Source organism: Mobula birostris, chromosome 7 (assembly GCF_030028105.1).
Source record: "Mobula birostris isolate sMobBir1 chromosome 7, sMobBir1.hap1, whole genome shotgun sequence".
NCBI lineage: Eukaryota > Metazoa > Chordata > Chondrichthyes > Myliobatiformes > Myliobatidae > Mobula > Mobula birostris.
In genome coordinates, this window is record NC_092376.1 from 180,573,893 (window position 1) to 180,597,262 (window position 23,370).

Sequence of the window (23,370 nt, forward strand, 5' to 3'; positions counted from 1 at the left end):
ACGTAGGCTTCAATGCTTGTTGTTTTTGCTTCATTTAGCACACTGACATTGGTTCTTCTATCTTCCCAGCTGATATTTAAGATGTTTCGAAGACAGCGTTGATGGAACTTTTCAAGTGCCCTCAGATGTCGTCGGTTTGTTGTCCAGGTTTTTGATGCATACAGGGGCGTTGGGATTACCACTTTGTACACTAACATCGTGGAATTTCCCTGTTAGCAACAGCAGGAGAGATCCTCACCCGCATCATGAACAACCGGCTCAACTCTTTCCTTCCGGAGACACAAGCTGGATTTAGACCATCACGTGGAGCAATCAGAATGATCTTCACAATGCGACAGCTACAAGAAAAATGTCATGAACAACTTCAACCTTTGTATATGGCATTCATTGACCTCACCAAAGCCTTTGACTCAGTACCAAGGGAACTCCTATGGGATGTCCTATCCACCTATGGATGCCTTGAAATGTCAAGTATACCAGTGGTCTCCAAAGCACGTGCTATCGGGCCGTGAGGAAACGATACGATTTGGCTATATGAAGCGATATGGGTCAGCTGCACCTTTCCTCATTCCCTGTCACGCCCACTGTTGAGCATGAATGCATGTGAGGTCATTACGCACACCAGACATCACCCATGCCGGAGGTCATCAGCCGGTATGAGTAAAAAAACAAACGTCGCTTGAGAGTTTCTTTGGAAGAGGACATAAAAGGCCTAACGATGATGATAACGCAGAGACAACTGAGGCAGAGACAGCAAAAAAAAAGAAAGCTTCCTTCAACAGAAAATACGATGAGTCGTACATAAAATACGGCTTTATTGCGACCGGTGACTCGCACGGTCCAAGCTCCCTGTGTCTGATATGTGGAGACAAGCTGTCTAATGAGGCAATGAAGCCCTCAAAACTGCTCCGGCACCTTGAGTCCAAGCACCTTGCACTTAAAGAAAAATCCGTTGAGTTTTTTGGAGCAGAAAAAACGTGAGCAAGCGGGACAGAAGCAAGTGCTGAGAGCCACCACCTCCACGAATGCTGCTGCTCTGGGAGTGTCGTATTTAGTGGCTAGCCGTATTGCTAAGGCTAAGAAGCCTTTCACTGTTGGTGAAGAATTGATTCTGTCTGCTGCCAAGGACATGTGCCGTGAACTGTTGGGAGAAGCTGCAGCTAACAAGATGGCATAGGTTTCCCTTTCAGCTACCACAGTTTCAAGGAGAATTGATGACATAGCGGAGGACATTAAAGCACAACTGTTCGAACGGCTTGAAGAGTCACCATGATATGCTGTCCAGGTCGACGAGGTCTACCAATGTTGACAACAAGGTAACACTGCTAGTTTATGTGCGATATATATTTCAAGACGATGTGCAGGAGGATATGTTGTGTGCACTGCCGCTGCCAACAAACACAACTGGGGCAGAACTATTCAAGTCTTTGAATGACTACATGTCAGGCAAACTGGACTGGTCATTCTGTGTTGGAATATGCACAGACCAGGCTGCAGTTATGACTGGACGGCTGTCTGGTATCACTACCCGAGTCAGAGGTTGCTCCTGAATGCCAGTCTACACACTGTGTCATACACAGGGAAATGCTGGCTAGCTGATAAATGTCACCCGATCTTAACAGCGTATAGAGTGACGTTGTTGGAGTGAGCAATCATGTCAAAGCAAAACCCCCTTAACTCAAGTCTGTTTGAGCAGCTTTGCGAGGAAATGGATGCAGAGTCCAAATGCCTTCTCTTTCACACTGAAGTCAGGTGGCTATCAAGGGGGAAGAGCCCTGGCCAGGGTTTTTGAGTTAAGAGAGCAGCTACAGAGATTTCTTTCAGGAAAAAAGTCACTACTGGCAGCACACTTCAGTGATGAGGAGTGGGTAGCAAAACTCACTTATCTGTGTGACATCTTCGATCTGCTCAATGAACTCAATTTGTCACCTCAGGGGAGAATGACAACTGTCTTCAAGTTGGCAGATAAAGTGTCTGCTTTCAAAGCCAAACTGGAACTGTGGGTACGGCAAGTGGACAGGGACGTATTTGACATTTTCCCAACATTAGCTGGGATTTTGGGAGAGACTGAGGCTGCACTGTCTTTCTCACAGCTGGTATGTGATCACCTAGCTTCGCTGTCGATAGAATTCCAGCGTTACCTCCCAACTGCAAATGACCCAAGACGTGCAAAGGAATGGGTCCATGACTCATTTGTGAATGTTCCCGGTGAATCATCCATGTCAGTGTGGGAAGAAGATCAACTCGAGCTTGCAAACGACAGTGGGCTGAAAAATATGTTTGACCTAACATCTCTGCCGGCATTCTGGATCAAAGTCAAGGCTGAATATCCTGAGGTAGCCACGAAAGCACTGAAAACGTTGCTTCCATTTCCAACATCATACTTTTGTGAAGCAGGATTTTCTGCAATGAATGCAACGAAAATTGCTGAATAGAATGGACATAAGGAACCCCCTTCGAGTATCACTGAACCAATCACCCCTCGATGGAACCATTTTGTTGCAGGGAAACAAACCCAGGGCTCTCACTGATTCAGCGATATTGGTGTGGTACGATCGTTTTATATGTTCTTACGAGGAAAATATGCGCTGTGTGTTTAATATCCAAACGTTACTTAAAATGTTATGATACTATTGAGTTATAAGTGACTTATAATTGACTTATCACTACTGATAAAGGTTAAGGGAATGGGGGATTCTCAGACCCCGGTAAACAATGATTTAAGTACTGACTATGTCTGTGACCGCAGTGTGTTTGAATAACGTCTCACAGCTGCCTTCTTTGGAGCAAGATGATTAAAGTTCGCCGAGATCTACATAGATGTCTCTGGGCTTTTCACACCTTTTGAATTTGACAAAAAGCAGTACCTGATGGAAATTAGACAGCACGTTCCTTTCTTAATTAAAGCATAAACTTGACGGATGTTCTTATCTTTATAATTAAGTTGTGGCTCCAGCAAACCAAAATCTTTTCTTTAATTAAGGTGGCTGGAGTCTCTAATAAATTGATTGTACTTTTGTATCAATAGTCCATTGACTTGGCCGGAATGGTTATCAAACTGATTGTTCTCTATATCAATAGTCCATTGACTTGACCGGAATGGTTATCAAACTGATTGTTCTTTTGTATTGGTGGCCTCATTCTGACAATTCTGACATCGGGCAGTGAACTTGTAGAACTGCCGGGGAGATGAGAAAGGTTCTTTCCCTGATGTCGGGTCCAAGCTCACTCATCAGCTGAGCTCGAAGAAATAAACGGGTGGAAATATAAGTAACGATCTTTATGTGCTGTCGTCATTTGATCCAGCAAAGTTACGTTTACATTTGGTGCCGTGACTCGGATCCCAACATAGGGAACGTCTCTCTGGGCTGAGTAAATGACAGGGGGCTTGAATCGAACACAATTTGAGTAGCAGGCACCCTGAGGTACTTTACCTCTGGCTACTCCTTGTGTCCGACCGAGCATTTTTGCCCCTCGCCCATTGGGACTGGTACCTTGATGGGATCGGACGACCCGTTTGGATACAGAATTTAAGGTAAGCAGTTGTCTCTTTTACATTGCTGTGGGTGACAGGATAGAGCTGGTTGAAATTTGATGATTCGGAAAAGGGGTTGCGCACGTCTCACAATATGGCCGGTTGAAATTTGTAACTAATATGAAACTGGCAGCCCGGTTAAATTCTCACCTTGGCAGCAGAAATATGGTCGGTTGAAATTTAATGAGACAAGTTCAGGATAAAGGAGGAAAGGCCTCCAGAGTACGTGACAGTTGTTTTCTTTTCCACGAGTATTAACGGAAAATAGGTTAGCAGTTTCTGTGAGAATTAAAGGCTGCGGGTGACATTGGGTATTCTGTATTGTTCCTAAGGAAAGAATTGGGACTGGGGACCCCGGTCAGGAGAGGCGGCCACCGCTACCTGACGGATTTGACCATATCAGCTGCTTCCTGATAATATGGCTGGTTGAAATTGATTAAGGGGGAGGCAGGCGGCCTAAATTTCTCACCCAGTGGCTTGTGCCCAGGCCCCTGTGGTGTGTATTCTGTGTCTATAAGCTGTTTGTCTCGTTGGTTTGTTTGTGTTTCGTGTATTTGTGATTCAGGCTACTTGCTTTACTTTGTACAGCACTTTGGTCAACGTGGTTGTTTTTAAAGGTGCTATATACTTGACTTGATAATTAAGAACTGATAAGGGCAATAATGGGACAGGCCCTTGATACAGCTATGTGTGAACAAATACCAGATAAGAAAAGGACCTCAGAGTGTTAAGTGCAGCGCTAGCAAAGTGTGGCCAGCAGGGGAAACAAGCAGTAAATTTAATTTGGGAAAAGAATTATGGTAAAAAGTGGAAATCATTGATTAAAGAATGGAAAGGTAGAGCCTATACTAAATGGAATGGTACCTTACTGGCCAGCTGGAGAAATAATGCAAGTGATAAAGGGTATGTACGGCAGAAGGGACTCCCAAGAGTTGGGGGACACTGCAGGTGGAGTGGAGTGCTAATGGGTAGAAGGGAGAAGAGAGAACGAGAAGCGAAGAAAACAGGCAAAAGCAGATATGGACAGACAGGAAGGTTTAAAATCGGCAGTGCTGCGCGCGAAGATCTAGGGCCAATACAGGATCCCGAACCCATATCTGGCTTACCGACCCTGTTTAAGGACAGTGACCGCGATGAGGATTGTGCACCCACCTTATCCCCCACCTTACCAGAGCCGAGTGCACCCAGTGCTTCCGAACCCCAATCCTCCCAGTATTCAGATACGGTGGCCACTCGGGTAAAACAGCAGCGGCAGGGAAGGGAAGGCTCTCTATACCCTGAGATCCAGAAAGGGAATACCAGGGATTATTCCGAGACAGGGAGGGAAGAATCCAATAAATCCCCAGAGTTAAGGGCTCCACAGAGACAATTGCCTACCCAAATGCTGCCCAGTCCACGAGCAGCTGAGGGACAGCCCTGTCACTCTTGAATGCACCCTGGAAGCCTCAAGAGATGGTAACGATCATGAATTAGGCCCCCGATAGAAAAGAAAAACCAGCACAGTTTGTATGGTATGTCCGCAGTACTATACAAGTGTATAATGTGACCCCGCAAGATTTATTTGGTTTTTGCTGCATGATTTTCTCATCTGATGAGGGGCGGGAATGGAAGGCAGAATTAAGATAACAAACTTATCAGGAACTACCGGCGGGAATCCATAATGAGAATGAACAGACAGACCAGATTATTCAAGCCTTGGAGAGGGCTCTCCAACAACCTGTAAATATCACTAAAGTACTTGAATGCAAACTTAAGCCTGGGAAATCGGGACCAGGCTATTGGGAGCGATTTATGGCCTGCTACGGCAATTTGGCAGAAGACCAAGCCTTTAATAATGGGAATCTGCTCCCTCCAGTTTAATGCCCTACTGCTCAAGTGTTTACCAACTAAATTAGCCAACAGGATTAAAACTAATAATATAGATTGGCCTGACAATGACCGAAATCAAATGCAACGAGCTTTGACATATTACTGGGACCCAGCTTTCCAATCCCGATCAACACCGAAGGGAACAAACATTAAAGGTGAATATGTTCAGCAGGAAAAGGATACTTCCTACCGTGAGTACCACCCCTCAGGAAGAGCCCAATATAATATTGCACGATGCTGCAATTCTAATTCCGTTTATGATGGTATAGGAAAAGGGATACTGGCTATCAGATGCTACAATCACTCTGGGTTCGAAGGCACGGAATGTACATATTCACGTACCCAGCCACTGCAGGTGAAATTCCAAGGGGACCCAATGTGAGGTTTAATTTACAGTCACCACCAGTCTGGGGTGTAATCTAGCAGAGTGAGACCTGCTCTATCTGTTGGAAGTCGAGATGCTATGCACGGACAAGGGTAGTGAACAACCGACCGCCCAGTGGTGGACAGTTCATTTGGATTCCACTTAGTTTGAACCCTCTCTGCCAGAGACAGACCCTAATGTGACTCTGTGCTATGATCCTACAGGGTGCTCCACTGAGGAAACCAGTATTATGCACCCCTCGAGGGACAGAAGTTCCCAGTCACGGTGATTGGAAAGGTTAAAGGAAGAGGGGGCAGTGCATTACTGGCCGAAGTTCCGGATTTCCTTTGGTGACAGACAGGACTGGTGGTTCCCCATACCACCGTTATGCTTTGCCCTGGGTTCAAGCCAAAGAGCCTGGGTTCCTTGCCTACACTCTGACGAAACAAGCCTCCAGCACCAAGGGAGACTGGCGGGACTTGGCCGCGGGCCAACTCCGATACTGGAAGGAGTCAAAGGTGAAGACGGGACATCTGGTAAGACACTCTTTTAATATTGACCGAACCCAAGACATTGTACCCCATCTCTGGGCAATTTCAGGCCATGAAGTCAGTCACACCAACTGCACCCCCACCCCCCAAGATCACTGTGAAAGGAGGACAGACTCTCCCATCCCTTCCGCAATACCCCCTCAAGCCCGAGGCAATGTTTTATGAGGATGGAGGCTCTTTTGTGGATCCAGCAGGAAAATGATGTTCTGGCTATGCGATAAGTGACGACAGTGAAGTAATTGAGCAAGTCTCCTTTGCAGCGACTGTCTCTGCCTAGAAAGCTGAGCTACTTGCTCTGACTCATACTTGAATCTCAGCAATAGACTAGTCTAACAGCGTACTCAGTTCTGATTTTGAAGAATCCACCACAGAACCAATTCTTTGTAGAAGACCTTAAAAAAAAAAGCCAAGTCATAAATGAAGATGACTTGGAAGAGGGAGTCCACAACTATTTGGAACAAAATAAAAAGGGCCTGAACAAGAGCTTCAGTGGAGGAGGCAAAAGTACAAGCCCAAGCTGGAATCCTCTTTGATTAACGTTTTGAATTTTAAAATGAAAAGGCCCGTGGAAAAGAAATCTCAAACAGATTAAAGTGCGAGCTTTTACATAGACTCCCGTTATGCCCTGACCACAGAACTTTGGGGTTTCCTGACTTCCTCTGCCCCCACCCCCCCCATTAGTAATGCTACCTTTTGTAAACAACTTACTCACCGCTTTACAGCTACCTCGAATTTTGGCTATTATTAGATGTGCAGCCCATACTGGGGAATCTAATGAGATATTTAAAGGTAATGCTCGGGCTGGTGCAGCAGTAAAATGGACAGCCTTGGACCCCACACTTTTAGTCCCCTCGGGAGCCCAACAAGTTATTAGACAAAAACCTAAGGACGGGTATGCCAGATATGGGGGAAAATAGGTAAATTCTAGGGGGACGCCCCTGAAGGAGAGCGCAGACTACGGTCCCAAATGGGTTGCCATCTTGAACCTCAGACCAATTTATGGGTAACCCCTGCAGGACAGGTTTGTGTTCCCTCAGTGTTCTTATCCATCTTGATAGATTATGTAAATAATTGTACACATTTGGGCAAGGAGGGAATGGTTAATATCTTGGTGGCGGTGGCACCCTGATTTCCAGCACCCATGTGAAAAATATGAATGCTGAAAAGGGAATGCCTTGTGTTTCCAGAACTACCCCTTTGCCTGGTGGACCTTTTTCTTGTCTGCAACTTGATTTTGTAGAACTACCTAGAGTACATTGTTGTAAATATTGCTTGGTAATATTAGATGTATTTAGCTGAAACAAGCTATACCCACTACTGATAATACTGTAGTAAAAATATTATTGAGAAGTGATCCCCCGTTATGGATTACCTGAATCAACAAGCTCAGACAATGGACCTCATTTTATTGCTAAGATAGGTGAGAAAATCTGTAAAAGAACTGGCAATGAAACAGCAATTTCATTGTGCTCACCATCCAACAGCAGCTGGTAAAGTGGAATGAGCAAATGGAACCTGAAGGAACAAGCTAACTAAACCTATGTAAGAAACTGGGCTAACCTGGCTTAAGGTTTTATCTCTGGCCTTCTTCCACATGAGAATCACACCCTCAGTTAAAATGGAGTTATCCCCCATCGAGCTAATATACGGGAAGCCCATGCGAACCCCATGGGAGTCGGAACTGGCCCGACCTCCCCTTCCTGAAAGGATGGACATGCATACCGTAAGGGAGGAGATGGGAAAATATTTATGCAAGTTAACTAAAACTCTCCGAAGCTTGCATTCACAGGTACGACAGGCAATCGAGACGACGACACCCAGCCTAAGGGTGACTACCCCACCATTGAGCCTGGAGATTTTGTCCTGATTAAGAACTGGGATCGTAAGAAGTCGGAACCGAGGTGAAAAGGACCGTACCAAGTGCTACTGACAACACCTACTGCAGTGAAGGTGGAAGGGCAGCTCCAGTGGATACATCGAACACGTTACTGGCGGAACTGATCTGGACTGAAAAGTGCATTGGTTAATGATGATTTTAATGACCCTAAGGGGACCTGCTCCTGTTTCGGGAGGCCCCCAGGTTAACAATTTTCTGTCCCTCCTACACTAAGCAAGTAGAATGGGGAGCATGTTGGGTATGTTTTGTATCATGTTGCAGAAGCAACAATCTGTTCTTAGAAGTTATCATGTAATGATAAAAAGGAGGGAATGATAAAGTTTAAGGGAATGGGGGATTCCCAGATAATTGTAAACAATGAATTAAGTACTATGTCGTGACTACAGTGTGTTTGAATAACACCTCACAGCTGCCTTCTTTGGAGCAAGATGACTAAAGTTCGCCCAGATCTACGTAGATGTCTCTGGGCTTTTCACACCTTTTGATTTTGACAAAAAGCAGTACCTGATGAAAATTAGACAGAACATTACTTTCTTAATAAAAGCATAAATTTGATGGATGTTCTTATCTTTGTAATTAAGTTGTGGCTCCAGCAAACCAGGTAGGACATTCTTTTCTTTAAGTAAGATGGCTGGAGGGTCTAACAAATTGATTGTACTTTTGTATCAATAGTCCATTGACTTGACTGGAATGGTTATCAAACTAATTGTTCTTTTGTACCGGTGGCCTTATAACTTCTGACAATTCTGACATCGGGCAGTGAACTTGTAGAACCGCTGGGGAGATGAGAAAGGTTCTTTCCCTGAAGTCGGGTCCAAGTTCACTCGCCGGCCGAGCTCGAAGAAATAAACGGGTGAAAAGATAAGTAACAATCTTTTTTGTGCTGTCGTTATTTGACCCAACAAAGTTACGTTTACACTATATTCATGGGAGAAAGATTTGTGCTGTGTGTTTAATATTAAATTCGTTAGATAAACACTTTTAGAAACGAAATTGAGTGTATTAGCCACGTACAAGAGACTTATAGTTTCACCTATATTCCGATCGTGATTAACACCCCTTCCCCCCCCCCCGGGTCAGCCGGTCCACAAGAATATTGTCAATATTAAACCGGTCTGCAGTGCAAAAAAGGTTGGGGACCCCTGAAGTGTACAACTCCGAAATTCTTCAATGCTCCGGGTAGCGATGAAAACAAAAGAAAAAAGCAGCACAATCATCAACCCCCGAATCCCACCTCCCCGCACAACAAAAACAAGAAGATTGGGGGAGAAAAAAAAACAAAGAATATAAAAGCTATAAGACTGAAAAAAGATTTTAATAGTCCAAGTCCACATCCAAACACAGAAAAAACCTGGACAACACTCTCCTCAGCAGTATGCTCTCCCATCTCCTGCAGTGTAGCAGAGCGAACAAAAGACAGGGAGCTAGTGTTCACCCTCCACTTCAATGCTTTAATCACCCTCATCACTTTAGTCGGTGAACAATGGAAGTTTTAATAGGCAAAATGGAGCCAAACAATGGCTTGCGCCCTATTCTGCAGCCTACCCGCTAAGAGGTTCGTGCACGCTGCCTCTTGGAATCCTCTCAGAGATCTCCAAACTTCCGTGCTCGCCTCGATGTTTCAATCACCCATGTCACTTTAATCGGTGAAATGGGGTCAAGCATAGACTCGTGGACCATCCTGTAGCCTTCTCGCCACTAGGTTTGCTCACGCAGCCTCTGCCTCCTGGAATCTCGGAGTCTGCAGAGCACTGAAGCACCCAAACGATCTTCAAGTAGCAAAACATAGTCTCCAACAGTTCAGAATCACATTCAAGATGAGAAACACGTGTAAAAGACATAAAAATGAAAGAGATGGTTCCATGATCTATCCAAAAGATGTTGACCAAAGGAGTATTATACACAGGTAACACTTTGACCAGAACTGAAACGTCCCAACCCAGCAGGGCAAAGGAATTTTAAAAATTCCAGAAAACCATGTTTGGTCATGATTCATTCCTTCCCCAAAAGTGATTGTTCTTACAAAATATCTCACTGTCTCTCCTTCCACTGACAGACCTGTGGACCATTTTCAACGCTCTCTAATGTCAACTTTCAATATTTTGCCTTTATCCTTTCCGAACTTATTCAACACTGGCAGTCTCACAGATTCAAAATGATGCAAATTCAAAGAAGACAAGAAGAATCTGTTCCCCATTATTACATCTCAGTATTGTTTTCTCAGCAGCTTCATTGTTCATTTTTACCCCTCTTATTTTTATACATTTGAATTTTTAAGAATCCTCATTTTTGGTTATTTATTGGCTAAGTTACCTTCATATTTCATCTTTTAATATCTTACTGCTTTGCTAGTTGCCTTCTGCTGATTTTTAAGAGCTTCCCAATTCTCTAGCTCCCAGTAATTTTTGCAATGGCATATGCTTTATTTTGCTTTTGTGCTGTCCTTGACTTCCCACGTCAGCTACAGTTGCCTCATCCTCTATTTAGAATGCTTCTTCTTCATTAGGATGAAATAACCCTGACTTTTATGATTCACTTTTAGAAAACCCAAATAATCCCCCAACCTGCCCCACTCACAGTCATACCCTCTTGCCCCAGATCACAAACTGAGTTCAAAGCAGTTAATCTAATAGGAGAGACTACTTCCTGAAGCACAGCGTTCAGATAACTCTCATTCTCCCTGAAACATCACAGTGTTTAATGCACCAGTGAAAGATAAAACATAATTCAGGTAAGGAGCTTCTCCATTACTACCTGAGATATCAACATGATAATACCAGTAGCAGGTGCCCAACATTTTATACATTTGCTGTAAATTTCCATGGTTTGGACATTACATCATGGTTAAATCTATTTAATATTGAACTGTACAAGGCTAAAGAATGAAGTACCTACCAACATCTGCTCAAACAGTTCGAGGACCTCATCATCAGTGACTCCCGTCAGAACAGAGGACTGAGTTTCATAAATTGAGGCTGATGAGTGTCTTGTGTGAACATTAGGCTTTTCTTTATCCTTCTTTCGTATACTAGTGAACCGTTCAAGCTGCAAGACAAGGTTGGAAAGAATTCAGTGGATTATAATCTCCCTCCTACCCTTTACACAAGTACATCTGAGGTGTTACATACATAGGTGTATGATTTCCTATGTCTTCATTAACCATTAAACCAAAAGACAGACTTAAGACAAAGGTAAGGTAGATGACATAGCGCAGGTAGAGATTGGTAGGGATGACGTTGTGTGCATCACAAAGTCATGGCTGAAAGATCACTGTTGAGAGCCTAACATCGAAGAAAACACATTCTTTCAAAAGGACAGGCAACTAACTAGGCACATGGGGTGGGATGGCACTGTTTGTAAAATCGAAATCAAATACTTCCAAAGAGATCACATAGAATTGGAAGATGTAGAATCCTTGTGGGTAGAATTAAGAAACTGAAAGGGTAAAAAGACCCTAATGAGAGTTGTACACAGACCTCTAAACAGTAGTCAGGATGTGGGATATAGATTACAACAAGTGGTAGAAAGGCATATAATAAGGGCAATGTTAGGGTAGTCATGAAGGACTTTAATAAGCAGGCAGACTGGGAAAAATCAGGTTGGTGCTGGATCCCAAGAGAGGGAATTTGTAGAATGCCTACGAAGTGGCTTTTTAGAGCAGCTTATAGTTGAGCTCACTAGAAGAAAGATAATTCTGAATTGGGTGTTATGTAATGAACCAGATTTGATTAGGGAGCTTAAGGTAAAGGAACCTATCAGAGACTGTAGTCATAATATGATAGAATTTACCCAGCAGTTTGAAAGGGTGAAGATAAAGTCAGATGTATCTGTATTACAGTGGAGTAAAAGGAATTACAGAAGCATTAGAGATAAACTGACCAAAGTTGATTGGAAGGGAACAGTAGCAGGGATGATGGCACAACAGCAGCAGCTGAGTTTCTAGGGGCAACTCAGAAGGCGCAGAATAGATGCGCCCCAAAGATGAAGCTGCTGCACATGAGACTGCTTAACAAGATAAGAGCCCGTGGTACTTATTATAGGAAAGATACTAGCATGGAGAGAAGATTGGCTGACTGGCAGGAGGTAGAGTCAGAATGGGGGGGGGGGGGAGAGGTGTTCTGATTGGCTGCTGTGGACCAGTGGTGTTCTGCAGGAGTTGGTATTGGGAACACATTTCTTTCACATTATATAACAACAATTTCGATGGTTTTATGGCCAAATTTGCAGACGATACAAGGGTAGGTGGAGGGGCAGGTAATGTTGAGGAAGCAGGGAGTCTGCAGAAGGATTTAGACAGATTGGAGGAATGGGCAAAGAGGTGGTAGGTGAAATATCATGTACGGAAGTGCATGGTTATGCACTTTGGTAGAAGGAGTAAGAGCATAGACTACTTCCTAGACAGGTAGAAGATTCAAATATCAGAGGTGTAAAGGGACTTGAGAGGATTCCCTTGCAGGTTGAGCCGATTAGTAAAGTGGTAAGGCAGACAAATGCAATGTTAGCATTCATTTCAAGAGGACTAAAATACAAGAGAAAGGATATAATGCTGAGGCTTTATAAGGCAATAGTCAGAACACACAGTATCACAATTCCTATCTAAAGACCTTGTGAGCAGTTTTCGGCCCCTTATTTAAGAAAAGATGTGCTTGCATTGGAGAGAGCCCAGAGGAGGCTCACGAGAATGTTTCCAAGAATGAAAATGTTAATGTTTGAGGAATGTTTGATGGTTGTGGGTCTGTACTCTTCTAAACTCGAGTTTAGAAGAATGAGGAGGGAATCTCATTAAGGAGATCCCCTCCTCAAGTAGAGATAATGTTTCCTATAGTGGATGAGTCTAGGTCCAAAGGGCACAGCCTCAGAACAGAGGAATGTCCATTCAGAAAAGAGATAAGAAATATCTTAGCCAAAGTGTGATGAACCTGAGGAATTCATTACCATGGATGGCTGCAGAAGCCAAGTCGCTGAGTATATTTAAAGCGGAAGTTGCTCGGTTTGTGAGAAGTCAGGAAGTCAAAGGGTATGGAGGGAAAAGGCCAGAGATGGGAGTTAAGAGGGATAATCTGTCCCTGGCCTAGGCAGTTATCCCCACAAGCTTCAGGATCTCCGCCATCATGCCAGTGCCAAAGCACTCCACTGCCACGGGCCTGAATGACTTCCGTCCAGTTGTACTCACCCCCATCATTGCAAAGTGCTTTGAGAGACTGGTTCTATCACATCTGAAATCCTGTCTGCTCACTACCCTGGACCCCCATCAATTTGCCTATCGCACCAACAGGTCAACAGAGGACACCATCTCCACGGCACTTCACTCTGCCCTGACCCACCTGGACAGCCCCAACTCTTACGTCAGAATGCTGTTCATTGACTTTAGTTTGGCATTCAATACTGTGATCCCTTCCAAGCTGATCGCCAAACTTCGCCAGCTTGGTATCATCCCTCTGCAATTGGACCTTGGACTTTCTGACAAACAGACCCCATTCAGTTAAGTTAGACAACCTCTCTTCCTCCACTCTCACCCTGAACAGTGGTGGGCCTCAAGGCTGTGTGCTGAGCCTTCTTCTGTGCACCCTTTTCACCTATGACTGCGTTCCTGTACATGGTTCGAACTCCATAATCAAGTTCGTAGACGACAGTTAGATAGAGCTCTTAAAGATAGCGGAGTGAAGGGATATGGGGAGAAGGCAGGAAAAGGGTACTGATTGTGGATGATCAGTCATGATTACAGTGAGTGGCGGTACTCGCTCGAAGGGCGGAATGGCCTACTCCTGCACCTATTGGCTATTGTCTATTGACACCACGGTGGTTGACCTGTTCAGAGGGGATGACGAGACGGCCTACAGGGACGAGCTCCAGCACCTGGCCACGTGGTGTGCCCACAACAACCTGGCCCTTAACACCCAGAAGATCAAGCTTCAAATATACCCAGTGACTTAACCTCCACAGCAGTCTCTGGCAATGAATTCCACAGATTCACCACCCTCTGGAAGAAGAAATTCCTCCTCATCTCAGTTCCAAATGAAGGTCCCCCAATTCTGAGACTGTGCCCTCTAGTCCTAGACTCCCCCACTACAGGGAACATCCTCTCCACATCCATTCTATCTAGATCTTTGTACATTTGATAGGTTTCAATAAGCTAACCCCTCATTCTTCGAAACTCCAGTGAGTACAGGCCCAGAGCCTTCAAACACTCTTCATACGTTAACTTGTTCATTCTTGTGTACCTCCTCTGGACTCTCTCCAATGCCAGTATATCTTTCTTTAGATTAGAGGCCCAAAACTAATCACAATACTCCAAGTATGGTCTGACCAATACCTTATGAAGCCTCAGCATTACATCCTTACACTTATATTTTAGCCCTCTTGAAATGTATGCTAACACTACATTTGCCTTCCTTACAAACGACTCAGCCGGCAAGTTACTCTTCAGGATAATCATGCATGCGGACTCCCGAGCCCCTTTGCACCTGACTTCTGAATTTTCTCCCCATTTAGAAAATAGTATACGTCTTTATTTCTTCTACCAAAGAGCATAACCATACACTTCCCACAGTATATTCCATCTGCCACTTTTTTTTGCCAATTCTCATAATCTGCAGAAGTCCTTCTGCAAACTTCCTGCTGCCTCAATACTACCTGCCCCATAAAGAGATAAAGGTGGGAAGATGTGCCCGGAGGCTGTGGAAGTGAGCGAAGTCCTCAATGAATACTTCTCTTCGGTATTCACCAATGAGAGGGAACTTGATGATGGTGAGGACAATATGAGTGAGGTTGATGTTCTGGAGCATGCTGATATTAAGGGAGATGAGGTGCTGGAGTTGTTAAAATACATTAGGACAGATAAGTCCCCAGGGCCTGACGGAATATTCCCCAGGCTGCTCCATGAGGCGAGAGAAGAGATTGCTGAGCCTCTGGCTAGGATCTTTATGTCCTCGTTGTCCACGGGAATGGTACCGGAGGATTGGAGGGAGGCGAATGTTGTTCAAAAAAAGGTAGTAGGTATAGTCCGGGTAATTATAGACCAGTGAGCCTTACGTCTGTGGCGGGAAAGCTGTTGGAAAAGACTCTTAGAGATAGGATCTATAGGCATTTAGAGAATCATGGTCTGATCAGGGACAGTCAGCATGGCTTTGTGAAGGGCAGATCATGTCTAACAAGCCTGATAGAGGTCTTTGAGGAGGTGACCAGGCATATAGATGAGGGTAGTGCAGTGGATGTGATCTATATGGATTTTAGTAAGGCATTTGACAAGGTTCCACACGGTAGGCTTATTCAGAAAGTTAGAAGGCATGGGATCCAGGGAAGTTTGGCCAGGTGGATTCAGAATTGGCTTGCCTGCAGAAGGCAGAGGGTGGTGGTGGAGGGAGTACATTCAGATTGGAGGATTGTAACCAGTGCTGTCCCACAAGGATCTGTTCTGGGACCTCTACTTTTCGTGATTTTTATTAACGACCTGGATGTGGGGGTAGAAGGGTGATTTGGCACGTTTGCAGACGACACAAAGGTTGCTGGTGTTGTAGATAGTGTAGAGGATTTTCAAAGATTGCAGAGAGACATTGGTAGGATGCAGAAGTGGGCTGAGAAGTGGCAGATGGAGTTCAACCCGGAGAAGTGTGACGTGGTACACTTTGGAAGGACAAGTTCCAAGGCAGAGTACAAAGTAAATGGCAGGATACTTGGTAGTGTGGAGGAGCAGAGGGATCTCGGGGTACATGTCCACAGATCCCTGAAAGTTGCCTCACAGGTGGATAGGGTAGTTAAGAAAGCTTATGGGATGTTAGCTTTCATAAGTCGAGGGATAGAGTTTAAGAGTCGCGATGTAATGATGCAGCTCTATAAAACTCTGGTTAGGCCACACTTGGAGTATTGTGTCCAGTTCTGGTCACCTCACTATAGGAAGGATGTGGAAGCATTGGAAAGGGTACAGAGGAGATTTACCAGGATGCTGCCTGGTTTAGAAAGTATGCATTATGATCAGAGATTAAGGGAGCTAGGGCTTTACTCTTTAGAGAGGAGGAGGATGAGAGGAGACATGATAGAGGTGTACAAGATAATAAGAGGAATAGATAGAGTGGATAGCCCAGGTGCCTCTTCCCCCAGGGCACCACTGCTCAATACAAGAGGACATGGCTTTAAGGTAAGGGGTGGGAAGTTCAAGGGGATATTAGAGGAAGGTTTTTTACTCAGAGTGGTTGGTGCGTGGAATGCACTGCCTGAGTTAGTGGTGGAGGCAGATACACTAGTGAAGTTTAAGAGACTACTAGACAGGTATATGGAGGAATCTAAGGTGGGGGCTTATATGGGAGGCAGGGTTTGAGGGTCGGCACAACATTGTGGGCCGAAGGGCCTGTACTGTGCTGTACTATTCTATGTTCTATAACCTATCTTTGTATCATCCAAAAACTTAGCTGCAAAGCCATCAATTCCATTATCCTCTTAAATTGAAACAGTTAATTAAAACTGGTCTGAAAAGCTAGTACTGAGATAACGAAACTACCCTTAACCAATCTGGACTCTTTTAAAGGGCCTTTAGTCTGGCTAACCTGAGGCACATTGGATGATTAGAAGTGGCGCATTGCACCCCAGTGATAATAAGAAAAAAGTAAGCCTACTCATGCAAAAAGTATTAACCAAAAACCAATTTGTAGAAAAAAAAATCTATAACAGGAATTCAAGTAGCTTAGAGCTAGAAATGGGTTTTACTGAGAATAAATCTAAAACTTAGCAATTATTTTTAGCGATTTTATTATTTTGTGCACATCTTTTGGCGAATTGTTATCTTCTTTCACATTAATCTGTTTTCAATTTTAAAAAACGTTCAATGAGTCAAACTAGGAAAGAAGGACTTTTGTCCTGCAGTCGTTCCATAACTGTTCCAATACACGTTTGATACTTGTTTGATCCTGAGGCGCCAGGCCTCTGCACCAGCGGTGCGTCGCAGGTTTTTGCCAGTCAGTTTACAATTGACACTCGTGCCCTACGGAGTTGTGCTTTGTTCGTCCTTTGTGAACATTTGCAGTTTTGTACTTTTTCAAAAATTAAGCCTTGTTTTTACATTCAGTTACCCATCACAGTGCAAAAGAAAATGAGCAAAAGAAAAGCAGAAAGTGATAGTAAGCGTGAATTCAATGAACAGTGGGAAAATGAGTTCTTATTTATAGCGGGTCTGTCAGGAAAACTGTTGTGCATTACTTGTGAAAACAATTTCTCACATAATAGAAGACATGATCTTAATAGACTCTATAAAACACAACATCAGACTGAAATAGAAGGAAAACTGAAGCTAGTGCTTGGGTCTGAGGTACAGAAAGAATATGTGATTAAGAAAAAGAAAGAAATCAAAAGAAGACAAAATATATTTGTTAAATTATGGTAAGTAATGTTTATCTTGTTTTTAGATTAATCAATATATCATGTAAAAATGTAATATATGTCTATATTAACATATTTTTACAAGAATTGAATGGGGGTACAAGGGTTGTATGGCGGATCTGAACTCGTGCGTGAAAAAACTGACACATGGAATGTAAAAGGTTGGCCACCTCTGGGCTAACACAACATTCTGTCCAATACATTTTGGAAATGGAGATGAATAGTGACCTTGTCAGTATATGTACATTCAGAGAACAAATAAAAATCTGGCTGTATAGAGAAGTGGATCAGTTCATATGAACAGAAAATAACATTTTTACTAACGAAGAATGACTGAAAAGTTAATTGCCATTTGCACGAATGCTCCCTCACCTGCTGAGTGCTCCCAGCTGTTCATTTCAATTTACTGGGTATTTATAATCCAAAATCCATTACTAAGTAATAATGCTACAATTCACAGTAATGCATTTATGAATTGCACAGTAGATCACAAAGCTGGAAAAGAAGGAATATAGAAAAATAAAAGCACAGGCCACTTACCTCATCAGGAATCAGTTTCTTAAATGTCTATAGATTGAAAGATAAAATAGAAAGAAAGAGATAAGTTTTTGTCCACCACCAAAAGAGAAATGAAACATCAGAAAACACCCAAGAAACAGCAAAGAAATAGTCTTGCAAAACATTTTCAGCAGTTTTAATGCAATCACACTTATCAACTATACAAAAGCAAGCCCAGGTCACACAAGGGTTTGATCCCAAACAGGTGTAGATGTGCAAAGGAACTTTCCAATCTTGAAAATTCTTTTAAGGTGGCTTAAGTGACTCATCTGTATCCATGTACTTGCCTTGAATACTTATCATTTCATACCCTTGGTCAGTATGACCAACCATCTCAAATTTTATTAACTGATATAACATAACCTGCTCTTCGTGGGTACCAAATTTCAATCAAATTTTGTGCGAAGTAGCACTTGCTAACTTCATTGCTAAAGGACTTGACTGACTTACCCCATGCTTGTCACCAAGTTTCTACATTCCCATTACTTGAACTTATATCACTCTGTTATCCTCTATGTTCCAAGAAATACAAGCTCAGATGGTATACTCTCAGAAATTTCCATGGCCAGAATCCTGGAAATATTTTGGTGAATCTATGACCTTCCTAAGGTGCAGTGGCCAAGAAAGTGCACAGTGCTGAAGTGGTCCATGCACAGCATAATTTTCTCCCTTCAATATTCCAATCTTCCAGTCACAAAAGTAAACTTTGCTTCAGTTTGTCTGATACTCTTCTGTACTTTGAGATTTTGTTGCAATAGCTACTAAATCTCTATAAACTTCCTCTGCTCTTACATTTTCAGCATCATCTGTACTTTCCTCACCAAATGTAGGTGAACCACATACTGTATCTCAGTTTAAACCTACCTACAGTTTCACCCACTTCCTTCATCAAAATGTCTTCAAACATTTTTCCTCCCTACCTGCTCAATTTCATGTCCTACAAATCTTGTGTTACCTGTAAATTTGCACACATTTTTATTGTTTTTCCCCCAGTTGTTAAGAAATAGCAATTAATTGGGTCTCTATAACAGATCCTTGACTGCGCCACCATATATGTGGCAAATTTGTTCTTTATTGCCACGTGTACTGGAGTGCAGTAAGAAGCTCATCTTACATATTGTTCATGTAGATCAACTCATTACACAATGCACTGGGGTAGTGCAAAGAAAAAAAGTTAGATAACAGTGCAGGATAAATTATTACAGTGATGACCACATGAAAATGCCATCTTCTCTCTCTCTCTTCACTTACCAGGTCTCTTATTACTGTCTGCTTTTCAATTCTTTGTTCTACAAACGTATTAACACTTAATACAAGTATCGTGAAGCAACAAGTTTTGTGCCTCTTCTCTGACTTCTGAAAGAACCTGGGATTAAAAAGATTGGAATCCAACAATTGTTTCAGCTTTGTCAGCTATCCATTCTCCATCCCATATCAATGTGTCTCTTCAATTCCGTAAGCATTATTGCAAGCCAATGTTTTAGTGAACTTTATATAAAATGCAGCTGCCAATGTGCTGTCCATCAACTTATTCAAAAAATGTTATTAGTCCTGTTATACATGATTTATCCTTTATAAAAATCACACTAGCTCTATTTACCTCCAGGTTGCCCAAATGTTTTGTTACACTGTGTTTAATAGATTGAAAACCTAATTCACTCTTATGTGAACATCATTGCATTTAAATATTATAAACATTTCTCTAGTCAATCATTATATTTTACTTAATTACAAACGATTAATAAACAAATTAGCTATAACACTAGTGGAGAGATTCATTTTGGGGGGCATTACAGAAAATCTTAGGCACACAGATGATAGAAAAATGGAGGACTGTGTGGGAGGTTGATTGATATAGAGTAAGTTAAAAGGTCGGCACATCTTGGGCCAAGGGCCTGTACTGTGCTGTAATGTTTTGTGTTCTATATCTGCTGCAGTTCAGGACAGCTTCCACCAGGGGGGAGTGATGCACTTTGAGATGCATAAAAGCTTCATAAAAGTATTTCATTTTATTTATAATATTATGTACTTACAAAAATGCATTTCCCCTCCACTACCTGGAAAACACTGTTACCACAACCCCATCTCTCCAAGAGTATTACAGCACACTTTGCTCTGGTTCAGTGGTTGTAAACAGCTCCATATTTATTCTGAAAAGGAAAGCTACTGAACCATATCAACCGACACAATTTTGCTCCCGAACTTGTGCAGTTTTCATTACAAAGTCAGCTGACTTTACTACTTGCTGATTGTGGGCCACTTTTCCCATCCTGAATCAGCAAACTGCAGCTTATTTAATTCTTGAACTTGCCAGGTAGAGTGCATCGAGCTAAATTTCATGCCCTCTATTTGTCACAGCTTTGTGGGCATGCAGAGTTTGCACCAGAAGCATAGCAACAATTACCAGCTGCCCAGCACAATTCTCGCAGATTTGATTTGATGCAAATGGCACATTTCACTGAATGTTTCAATGCATATGTGATAAATCAAGCTAATCCCTTCTCTCCTTAAAACACGTTAGATTCTGCCTGTTCTGCTTTCAATGTCTGACCTGTTCTGTACAAATGTCCTTGTGCATATTCTTATCTTGGCAAGCTGGTGGCAGTGAAAGGGAACTGTGTAGAAAATAACAAAGACAAGACTTGAATCTGGAAGATTAAAATGACTACAGAAAATAAATGTGTGTAGGAACACTATAGGAAGGATGTTGAAGCATTGGAAAGGGTACAGAGAAGATTCACCAGGATGCTGCCTGGTTTAGAGAGTATGCATTATGATCTGGGATTAAGGGAGCTAGGGGTTTACTCTTTGGAGAGAAGGAGGATGAGAGGAGATATGATAGAGGTATACAAGATAGTAAGAGGAATAGATAGAGTGGATAGCCAGCGCCTCTTCCCCAGGGCACCACTGTTCAATACAAGAGGACATGGCTTTAAGGTAAGGGGTGGGAAGTTCAAGGGGGATATTGGAGGAAGGTTTTTTACTCAGAGAGTGGTTGGTGCGTGGAATGCACTGCCTGAGTCAGTGGTGGAGGCAGATACACTCGTGAAGTTTAAGAGACTACTAGACAGGAATATGGAGGAATTTAAGGTGGGGGTTTATATGGGAGGCAGGGTCTGAGGGTCGGTACAACATTGTGGGCCGAAGGGCCTGTACTGTGCTGTACTATTCTATGTTCTATGGTCCAACACGAGCATGGAATGCTCAAAGTTATATAGGTGCGCAGTGGAGTGTATCCTGACTGGCTGCATAACAGCCTGGTATGGAAACTCCAGTGTCCAAAACTGGAAACACCTCCAAAAGTGGTGGATACAGCCCAGTCCATGGCAGGAAAAGCCCTCCCCCGCCATAGATGAAGCCAGGTGGGAAGGAAAGGTAAAGGGCTGGAGAAGGAGGAATCTGGTAGGACAGGAGAGAGGAGAGACTCCTGAACTCTGGTTCCAATGACCATAGACACCCTTAGACCATGAATTACACAGCTTCTAACTCCTGTTCACACGTGGACCTCAGCTGCCACCGCCCCCAGGCCAAGACCTTTCTCGCTGCTATTGGGCTGCTGAGCACTTTGTGTGTGTTACTCTGGATTTCCAGCTCTGCAGACAATCTCGTGTTTAACCTCTTAACCATACACTGAGACACTGGCACATCAATGACTAAACAGATATTTGTATTAATGGGCAGGTGTACAGATGTGCCTGATAAAGTGGACACTTAGTTAAAACAAAACAATTAAAACAAAACTTGTTCACTCATCTGAGCAATAATCACTGATGAGCTGGCTGGACAGAATTTATCATCAAGATGCTATTTGTGGGAGTGAGCAAACTGGGAATCAAAGTCCAGTTAGCTTGACACTAGTAGCAAGAAAACACAGAATATACTTCAAGGGAGTGATAATGAGTTGTTGAGAAGAGTGCGCAGACTGAGTCAAGTCAACGTGGATTAAGAGTCACAGCCGCAAAACAAGGAAACTGGAGACTCAGAACAGGATGCCAATAAATTTCTTCAGAAAGTAGTTCATCTTTCTCCATGAATTATCAGAATCAGGTTTATTATCCAAAACAAAAATTGAACGATTTTTAGGAAGAGATTAAGGGAATAAAGGGATTATGGGTGCTTGTGCATGGAAGCAAAAACTATGATTTGAAAGAATGCCATAGCAGGCCTGAGGAGCGAAATTCTTGCTTCAACTGCAAAAGGAGACATCCGACACCTTCAAGACTTTAGGGGTATCAGGCTAGGCTATTTTTGCAACTGATGGTTATTTCTAGTAATACTGCAACATGCTTTGAATTCACTTTTTTTGTCAAAGAGGTTACACAGTAGAACCTTCATGGTGAAACCAGTAGATTTGAAAGTGAGCACAGGAAACAAAACCCAGCAGCTTTCAAGGAGATTGCAAGAACCAGGGCCCCCATACACCACGAGGTAAACCGTCAAGATTTCCAAATAGTTTAAGAATAGGCTATTGGAGTTTATCTCATTGAAATCTTTCAAATGTTGGAAGGCCAAGACAGAATAGATGTGGAAAGGATGTTTCCCATGGTGGGAGAGTCTAGGCCAAGAGGGCACTGTCTCAGGATAGAAGGGTACCCTTTCAAAACAGAGATGCAGAGAAATTTCTTTATCCAAAGGGTGGTGAATTTGTGGAATTTGTTGCCACATGCAGCTGTGGAGGCCGGGTCACTGGGTGTACTTAAGGAAGAGATTGATAGGCTCTTGATTGGACTGGCATCAAAGGTTACGGGGAGAAGGCCAGGAACTGGTATTGAGTAGGAGATAGAAAAAAGGATCAGCCATGATTGAATGGTGGAGCAGACTCGATGGGCCAAATGGCCTAATTCTGCTCCTATGTCTTATGGTCTTTACTGTACCTAAGTACAGTACCTATGTCTCAGGACACAATTTATTCAGTCACAACAATATAGCCACAATTGAATTGAATTTATTACTTACATCCTTCATTTACATGAGTAAAATTCTTTGTTATATTTCCATCTAAATGTGAAATTTATAGTAGCTTATAATAAATAGTAGGTACAACAGGACAGTCAATATAACACAGAAATACAATTGTACCAGCATGAATTAATCAAGTGGCCTGGTGGAAGACATCCCGGAGTCTGTTGGTCCTGGCCTTTATGCTGCGGTACTGTTTCCTGGAAGGTAGCAGCTGGAACATGTTGTCATTGGGGCGACTCGGGTCTCCAATGATCCTTCAAGGCCC

At 43.0% G+C, this 23,370-nt stretch overlaps 1 protein-coding gene across 1 annotated transcript in view; it reads right to left on the minus strand.

Annotated features, from left to right (window-relative positions):
• Nucleotides 1-23,370, minus strand: part of LOC140200616 (protein diaphanous homolog 1-like) — a 460,372-nt gene that overhangs the window by 348,637 nt on the left and 88,365 nt on the right. Inside the window, exons 2-3 of the mRNA XM_072264176.1 lie at nt 18,126-18,152; nt 11,112-11,261 (exon numbers count right to left, since the gene is read on the minus strand). Of these exons, the coding sequence (XP_072120277.1) occupies nt 11,112-11,261; nt 18,126-18,152 (177 nt within the window). The remainder of the gene's footprint in view (nt 1-11,111; nt 11,262-18,125; nt 18,153-23,370) is intronic.